The following is a 9,255-nucleotide window of genomic DNA, read 5'->3' as shown; positions in this document are numbered from 1 at the left end:
AGTTGGCCAATTTTCAAAGGCCTGGCTTTATTTTTGGTGAGTTAAGCCTGCCACAAACATAGTGCCATAGCTTCCATTGCAAATAGTGTGTGTGTGGGGGGAGATTTTTGGGAGACCATGATGTTTTGATTTCCTTTATTTTGGCCATGTGACTCCCATGATCTTTCCAAAGGTGGTTACCAACTTTGAGGTGCATAGCCTTATTTTTTAATGAGTTATATTTGCCACAGATGAACAGACAAATGGACAGACATATACTTTTATTATTATAAGAGATGTAAAATTTCTTCCCTAACACTTTCTTTATGCTTAATCTCTATGTTATAAAGGGTTGCCAGTTTGATGTAGTGATTAGAGATGGGCACGATCTGTGTCACGATTGAAAAAACCCACGATAATGGCAATCGCGCCGTCGTGACCTGGTAATCGTTGTCTTCCACGGTGAATGATCCAGCGGTCAGGAGGGGGCTGGACCGGGGTGATCGTGATAGGATCGGGAAGCCAGACACTCAGGCGCCAGCAATCTATTCCCCTGGCAACGGAGCCAGGGGAATGCCTGAGCTCTGTTTGCCCTCCTTCTGTCACGGAGGTTTCATGCTGCACACGGAGGTTTACTGCACACGGAGGTTGCCTGAGCTCTGTTTGTCCTCCTTCTGTCATGGCGGTTTCATGCTGCACATGGAGGTTTCATACTGCAGCATGGAGGTTAACTTTTTAGCAAAAGAAATTTAAGGCAAGAAACTTGATAATATTTCCCCTAGCGAGGAAAAGCAAACAGTTGTGAGTGAAAAGGTGGCTTCCTGAGAAAAATATAAGCAAAGTGATTGGGAGAGGAAGGGGTTAAGAGAGAGAGAAAACAAAAACCTCTGGCTTTGAGAGCAGCAAAAGGGATGCAGACACTGGGCTGAGAAGCCAGGAGGAGAGAGAGATCTCTCTGAATGAAAACAAACCCCCCTGGCTTTGAGAGCAGCTATCAGCTGAAGCTGTTTTGCGCTCCTCTCCTCCTGAGTTCATTCAGTGCCTTTGAAAGAGTTAACACTGAGAAGAGATCTCTCTCTCCTCCTGGCTTCTCAGCCCACAGCCTGCATCCCTTTTGCAAGCAATTAAGAAGGAGAAGAGAGAGAAGCTATTATAATGTGCAAAAGAAAATACAGCCGCCTTTAAACTCTCAGCTGGTGGAACTCTAATTAGACAGGTGGTACAAATGATTTGGCTTTTTCATGACTGGAAGGGTAATACTTGGTAAATAGAGGGCTCAGAGGAGCTGAGCAGGAGTGTTTGCACGCTCCCAGCGGCTGCCACCAATCCACGGATCGGGAACGGGAGATGCTCGGCGCGAATCATTAATTTGGGATCGTTGCCAGCGCTGAGCCACGATCAGCTTGATTGTTAATTTTTTTGGGATCGTGCCCACCTCTAGTAGTGATTAAGAGTGGCAGGACTCTAATCTGGAGAGCCAGGTTTGATTCTCCCAGTCCTCTGCTTGAAGCCAGCTGGGTGACCTTAGATCAGTCACAGCTTCTTGGAGCTCTCTCAGCCCCACCCACCTCACAGGGTGATTGTTGTGAGGATAATAATAACATACTTTGTAAACCACTCTGAGTGGCTGCTAAGTTGTCCTGAAGGGTGGTATATAAATCAAATGTTGTTGTTGTTGTTATCTTTTCTGGAATGATTTCCTTTCATACCTGCTCTTGGGTACAGAGATTGGCTTCCTTACAAAGGGCTATTTTGGTGTGGGTTATTATACTATTTTGGTATGTTTACATAGAACACACATGTATTATGAACAAGCAGAAAAACAAAAGATAGTATTGAAACAGCACAAAAAGGCCTGGAGCGAGCAGGAGCATCACTCAGGAATTCCAGCCTTTGTCCTTTTTCCGGGTATCTGAACTGCGAGCTGTCAAGCCAGTTTCAACAATACACAGACAAAAGGAATGTACCATCGCTCAAAAAGCCATGCTGGCTCCAGTATTTCAAGCGACAGCAGCTTTCCATGTACTTGCCATATTGTTGTCTTCAGAACCAAAAGTCTCCTACACAACTTGAGCCCATGCTGGGCCCAGCACTATTACTAGAAAAAGAAGTTAAGGCAGCTACAAAAAATGCTTTCTACAACCTCTCCCTAGCCTGGAAATTGGCTTCTTACTTAGACCTGGCTGACCTGGCCACCTGGATCCATGCTATGGTAACGTCAAGACTTGACTACTGTAATGCACAACACATAGGTCTCCCATCTAAACTAATTAGGATATTCCAATTGGTGCAAAATGCTGCAGTTCGACTGTTATCAGGAGTGAGCAGGAGCATGAGCATCACTCCCATCCTGCAGTCACTCCATTGGCTACCCATCAGTTACTGTGCTCAGTTCCAAGTATTGGTTACACACAAAGCTCTTCACGGCCTTGGCCTGGCATAACTATGGGACCACCTCCCTCCTTACGTCCCTTCAGGACAGATTTGCTCATCTGAACAGGGTCTCTTGCAGGTGCCAGCCTGCACATGGGTGAAATCAACAGCAGCCCATATACGGGCTTTCTCTGTGGTAGCCCCTATCGTATGCAGCAGCCTGCCTGAGGAGATCAGGAGAGCCCCCACAATCCTGTCTTTTTGCAAACAATGCAAAACTTAATCATTCAAAAAGGCTTTTTACTCAGATAGGAGGGCTGCATTTTAGGGAGGGGATCTCAGATGCTTTGCCAATGAGTTAGGGACCACAGACTTTACTACTACATTGCTTTGAATATTATCTGTTGCTTGAATATATACTCTTATATGACCACATTTTCTAATCTCAGTCTTAGAACTGATTATGTTCTGTTTCAGCAGTTCTTTAATTCTGCATTGGATCCTTGCTAATTCTCTGTCTTTCTAAACTTGTATTCATTTACCCTATGGCATTGTGTATGGATATGCCCTTGATACTGATTGTACTAATCTCACACTATGTAATCCGCCTTGAGTCTCAGTGAGAAAGACGGACTATAAATGACAAAAATAAGTAAATTAATAAATAAAAATAGAATGCAATAACACAACCCAATAAAACAATAAGGAATTAAGAGTACTGCAAAAAGACTGATGCTCAAAACTGAAGTTCAAAATTCATAGCTTAGAAGTTGCCGACACAAACAGAAAAGTCTTTGCTGGGTTCCAAAAGGGTCTTTTATGTACCAGCTATAATGGTATGAGAGTTGTTGAGTGCACTTTACAGAGTTTCTACTGTATTATCCTCGTGTAACCCCGCTAAGAACCTTCCCTAGGATCTGCTTCCTCCTTGAAAAGCCTTTGGAACGCAACCTTCAAGGACTCTCTGGACTGACGTTTCCTGTCTCTCCCAACCAAGTAGTAAATTAAGGGGTTAACGCTGCTGTTGACAGATGCACAGAGGTAAGCCACTTCCAGGGCTTCCAGAGGAAAATACTCAGAGTTGAAGTAAAAGAGATATGAAATACTCAGAGGTGTGCCAAAGGTGAGGAAGACGAGGAGCGTGATCAAGATAGCCACATACAGCCTGGGCGGCTGATGCCTCTGAGAGTTACAGCAGATGGTGATCAATGCAGTAAGACTGGAGGCAATCATAGCGGGAGTGCAAATCAGGAAATTCAGAGTCCAAAGCGTGTTCAGAATCATTCTGCAATGTGACTCCTGAAAATAACATGACAGTAATATTCCACAAAGCAGGCCAGAGAGGATCCAGAGAAGGAAGGCGACTACGGCAGAAGTCCTCTCCGGGCGATGGCATCGGTACCAGATGGGAAGCATCACAGAGAGACATTTCTCCAGGCTGATGGCTGTCAGGAGATACAAGCTTGTGCTATGTGTGAAGAACACAAGGGAATCCACTAACCCAAATAAAATATATGGTATTATCATTAAAACGCGAATGGCCACCATCATAATAGCATAAGCAAGGACACTCAAAAGGGTGCCAAGATCCGCTACAGCCAGGTTCAAGATGTACGTTGTGAAAGGATTCCTCTTAATGCAGAAGCTGAGAAGCCAGATGACCTTCACGTTCCCCACCAGTCCAGCCAGGCAGGAAAAGGCAGTGACAATATTCACCATGTAAACAAACCCCATACCCCATAAATAAGGATCATATTCATCATCAAATTCAGTGTCATTCAGGTATATGCTCGTCCTTTGTTCGGCTGTTGGTGTTACAGCGCTCGCATTTGGCGTGCTCATAATGGTGTCTTGGTTGTTCAAACGGTATCCGTCTTCCGTCAATCCTATTGTGCAAAAAAGAAAGCAGCAGGGAATTAGACATGAAGGCCAAGCTGCACGATGAAACTGTCTGGTGATTCAGTTCTGATCTTTTGCCTCATGATAAAAGAGAAGCAGGCCCGGAAAAGGTGTACGAAAAACTAGCTGAATTTGTGTTTTTCTGTCAAGTGTGAGAGAGGGTGTATAAAAAGACAGAAAGAACAGCCAGGGTTAAATTTCAGCCTAGTTGACACTTGCCTATATAGTTAAATTCAGGATCTTCCCTCTCTTCACATGCAGATGGGCCATAGATTGCGATGAAACAACCAGGTGTTGACATCCAATGGGCAGTTGCACTGGGCCCCACAACCAGGCAGGCCTGACTGCCCATAAAGGAGGAGGGGAAGAAGAATGCATCTTGGCAGCTGGCCCAGATAACTGGCTCAGGGTCAACCTGAAATCTTCCATAGCACAGTCAGGATTTGCATTGGAGTCTTCCAGAATCTAGTCCAATGCTCTAACCACTACCAACCAACTAGCCCTACACGTTTTTAAAGGCTTTGCCATGCATGGCAATTACCAGATGCTGTAATATACTACTGCCACTTTAAGCCACTTATCACATAACCTTCCTTGTCAACTACATTCATTATATATATAAGAGACGTGATCATGATGGGGAGAAAAGCAGCACTAGAGATCTCAATTTATGTAACAGCAGGCAGGTTAAAATGGGTGAACTCATTAATGGGTTATTAAATGGGGCGAGGGGTATTCCTTAGAAGCTGTCAGCTTCTTAAGTCATCAGTCCCCACTCTTATTTCTGATAGTCAAAACATATATACAGAGGAAGGAGTGAGACAAGAGAAATATATAAAAAAATCATTATAAGCTCAGTTCCCATGGAAAATAGTTGTCTGGTAGAAGGAAGGAAAATGAGAGAGAGTTTACAGCTTGAGTTTCCTTTAAGAAAACAGATGAAAAGATTGCTATATATTTAAAAGGTAAAGGTAGTCCCCTGTGCAAGCACCAAGTCATTATGGACCCATGGGGGGACGGCGCAGTTTTCTTAGCAGACTTTTTGCCATTGTCTTCCCAAGTCATCTACACTTGACCCCCAGGAAACTGGGTATTCATTTTACTGACCTCGGAGGATGGAGGGCTGAGTCAACCTTGAGCCAGCTACTTGAACCTGGCTTCCACTGGGATTGAACTCAGTTAGTGAGCAGAGCATGGGCTGCAGTACTGCTGCTTACCGCTCTGCACCACGGGGCTCCCTGCTATATATTTATGGATAACAAATTACATACCTACTTTTAATAGACCAAATTCCTCAGATATAACAACAGATCAAAAGCCAATGGAAATCAAAGACAAACAGAATGAAATGGTAAGGGTATCTCCTGATGCGTGCTTGCATCTCCTAGTGCTCGCTAAAATATGAAATTCGAAGGGAGAAATTTTCACAAGCATAGTTCCCCCACTGGGAAAGTCCTATTGACCTTAACTTTTGGCCCAATGCCATCATGGGGAACATAACTGCACATCAAATTTGGCCCTCATCTCTGTTTTTTTGGGCCAGGGATGAAGAGCAAAAAGAAAAGAACAGATGATGGCAGGCAGTGGGAGAGAGCTGATGATAGAGGGCCAAGCTACACATGACGAATGACACTTGAACGGCAAGTGGATTGAGTGGCGGGCAAGTGAACAGGGAGAAATGCACTTGCTGTTCAAGTGTCATTCGTCATGTGTAGCTTGGCCCTGAGGCTGCAAGTGTAACCCCAATGAGGTTAATTGGTTTAGCCCAGTGGGGTGGAGTCAGAAGCTAGAGGCAGGCTGCTGAGGAGGAGGCTGGTTGCTGGGGAGCTTAATATATTATATGCTCTTCTCACCTTGCTAAGGTAATCAAATGTATGTAAACAATATGATTCAAACTGGTGATTGTGTATTGTGTTTGGTTGGTGTTACTGGGATTGTATTATTTTTGCAGGGCTGTAATTTCCCAACAAGAAGACGGAAGCCTGGGATATAGTTGCTTCAAATTAATGAAAAAGGACTCACCACTTTGTGAAATGTTGAACTGTTTTACCTTTTCACAAACATTGTTGAAGTTTTCTGTCTGGTTGCACTTATGAGTTAGTTAAAAAAAGTTGTACGTTATTATTGGTTAACGAATGTACATTTTCCCCCTGTTCACTTGCCTTCCACTCAATCCACTTGCCGTTCAAGTGTCATTCGTCACTTGTAGCTTGGCCCTGTGATTCTCGAAAGCTTATGCTACAATAAAGTTGGTTAGTCTTAAAGGTGCTACTGGACTCTTTTTGATTTTGCTACTACAGACTAACACGGCTAACTCCTCTGGATCCAGGAATGGAAGATACTCTAGAAAATCTCTGGGAAAGCATTCAGTAGGAGTGTATGGGCATCTGTACTACAGCCCAGACTGAAAGCAACCTGCCTGCTCCATCCCTACCTTTTGTTCTGCTCCCTTTGAAGACACTGAGGGCCAAGCTACAAGTGACGAATGACACTTGAATGGCAACTGTATTTCTCCTTGTTCACTTGCCCTCCACTCAATCCACTTGCCGTTCAAGTGTCATTCGTCACTTCTAGCTTGGCCCTCAGTGAAGCTCAAGTGGGACTAACTGCAGTATTAGTTCAAAGTAGTTGGCTTCTTAGTTGAGAAGCCAATTAGCTGTAATGCTGTAGGCATGGTTTTTTTATAATCTACATTAAGTGTATCCCGGCTCCTTTTTGAGTTTGTCACCTGCCAATTTTTTTTTCGTGCAACAAAATGTAAAGCATTTTTTCCTGGGTTAGCAGTCTGGGTCATCATCCCTTGTTAGGATTTGAAAATTTCCACTTTAATATACTTTTCTGTTAATATTCCAGTTTTCTATTTTAACGTTCTACCTGCAGTGCTCTCAACGTTTGATTATCTAGTTCTTAAAAGCACACAGGGTTCAACTGATATTCATGATGTATAAGGTTGAAAATGTTACTTATTCATTTATAGCCAGCCTTTCTGGCTAAGAGACAGGGTGGTTTGCACAATTAAGAACAACATTTCTTATTTATTAATTAAAACAGTTATAACTTGACTTTCTTCTTGACTCAATAAAATCAGAAGAGTTTAACACATGCAATGGGTTATTCGATAAAAGGAAGCTTGAAGACTCACCGGCAGACTGGGTTGGCACCAGGTACAGGGCACAGTGGAGGTTGGATTACCTGGAGGAGGAGGAGGAGGAGCGCCCATCCTGCTCTGGTCCAACTGTGTGGTCAGTGCCATTTTCACCCAAGCATCCACAGGAGCAGCAAGTCACCCACCCTCCGCTGATCATGGACTAAAGGGGGGCACTGTCACAACTTTATGGGTTTGGCGGTTTTGAGGCATTGGGCTGGATACCAACAGGGTGAGTGGGCCTTCGGGACTGCTCACCCCGATGGATCTGGAAGCAAGGGTCACCAGGCAGGACCAGCGACGGAACAACGTGTGCCAAGGTGTGCCAGCAGGAGGCGGGCGGGTGATGCATCAGTTGGCAGCCAGGCCTCCAATGACAATGGGGTTCCGTGCCCAGATACCAGGCCAATGCTCCACCCAGCTGTAATCAATAAAGTTGTGGCCATTCCTAACCCAAACAAGTGTCTGGTGTGATTCATTAGCCGAAACATAGTCTAACATAGCACTTAGGTGACAAAACTGAAATACAAAATTGCAAGGCAAACTACCTAAGCATTCACAGATATTAACTGCAGTCAAGCTCCCTTTATAAAACCTCTTCCCCGAGCAACTCTTGTTTTGCACATTCTCTGGAATGATAGGAGCATGGGTGCTTTTCTGACCTCCTCAGGAAGTCTATTCCATGGGGTGGGAGCCACAACAGAAAAAGCCCTGGGACAGACATCTGTTGATCTTACCTGTTCAAGGGGTACCACCTCCAGAAGGCTTTGCACAGATGTCTCAATGGCACATATTAGGAGCATTTCTCCGGCAGACTTTCACATCCTAGGCCATGAATGGTCTTGTTCGTGTTCAGGCTCAGAGTACATCCCGCTATCATGAAAGGAAGTCGTGATTCGATCTCTGCTTAACAAAACAGCACTAGACTGAAAATAAATCTAATCTGTTTAGAGCTGATATTCTGTCAACTGTCTTTGGAAAGGGGGAAATGGCTAGTTCTTTCTGAACTTTAAGCCTTATTGAGCTGCAGAGAATAAGAGTGATTCCGCACATGTTGGATAATGTACTTCCAATCCTCTTTATAGATCATTTGGAACGGATTTTTTCGTGTGCGGAACAAAAAATCCACCTCAAACGATTGATAAAGTGCACTGAAAGTGCATTATCCAACGTGTGCGGAATCAGCCTAAGTGGACATTATTCCATGTGGTTTCTGTCCCAGCTCTTGTATTGATATTGCCATCGTGGCTCTAGTAGAAGGAAGGGTGACCATTGGCCTGCAGAATCTTGGCCTCCCTAGTACTCTTGCAATACTCCCACCATGACATCACAGTATCCCTGATCACAGGTCACAGTGAACCCATATTCACCCTACATATACATACCTTCATACATAAGTTTGGAAGATCCAGCATGCATTCACTTTGCAAATGAAACCAGAGACCAGTCGCTGCATAAATGTGCAGCTTCCAGTAAATTGTCTTTGCACAACACAAGAAGCTATCAGATGAAAAGCCCTGTCTGAAAAGATCTTTGGTTTTTTTTTCAGTTTTTGATTTTTTTTTGTTGAAATGTGACAGCTTTGTTAACATAAATACTCGGCACAGAAACATAAAACTGCAGAGAGCTCTGAATCCCACATGTTATTTAAAAGTTTCTCTCCAGAACAGCTCAGCCAATCATACAACCTCCTCTAAAATCCAAATATTACAATGTTATACCACGTGCAAAAAATAAAGATCCCATGCTGGGGGGAAAAAAACCCCACAACTGCTGATGTGTCGTCTTCTCCCAGAAAGCCTGCAGCAGAAATGGGGCATTTTTCTAGTGCAGGAATAAAAACCAGATGCCCCTTTGGT

The 9,255-nt window shown here is 44.0% G+C and overlaps 1 protein-coding gene across 1 annotated transcript; it reads right to left on the bottom strand.

Moving 5' to 3' along the window:
- Window positions 1-3,249: 3,249 nt before the first annotated feature.
- On the bottom strand, window positions 3,250-8,199 carry LOC129334013 (mas-related G-protein coupled receptor member H-like). Its single transcript, XM_054985936.1, has 3 exons — window positions 8,134-8,199; window positions 6,274-6,340; window positions 3,250-4,238 (listed from the first exon to the last, which is right to left on the bottom strand). The coding sequence occupies exons 1-3, from the start codon at window positions 8,197-8,199 to the stop codon at window positions 3,250-3,252; spliced, it is 1,122 nt and encodes a 373-aa protein (XP_054841911.1).
- Between the last annotated feature and the right edge of the window lie 1,056 nt (window positions 8,200-9,255).

This window comes from Eublepharis macularius, chromosome 7 (assembly GCF_028583425.1).
Source record: "Eublepharis macularius isolate TG4126 chromosome 7, MPM_Emac_v1.0, whole genome shotgun sequence".
Taxonomy (NCBI): Eukaryota; Metazoa; Chordata; class Lepidosauria; order Squamata; family Eublepharidae; genus Eublepharis; species Eublepharis macularius.
This window is presented reverse-complemented; position numbering and strand designations above follow the sequence as displayed.

What these genes read in the sequence shown, in the direction of transcription:
- LOC129334013 (XM_054985936.1), bottom strand. Translation starts at nt 8,199, where the DNA reads ATGCTCCTAATATGTGCCATTGAGACATCTGTGCAAAGCCTTCTGGAG. An exon ending in AGGTGGTACCCCTTGAACAG is followed by an intron (nt 6,341 to 8,133) that starts GTAAGATCAACA and finishes CTAACTCATAAG; the next exon opens with TGCAACCAGACAGAAAACTT. An exon ending in GTTCAACATTTCACAAAGTG is followed by an intron (nt 4,239 to 6,273) that starts GTGAGTCCTTTT and finishes TTTGCACAATAG; the next exon opens with GATTGACGGAAGACGGATAC.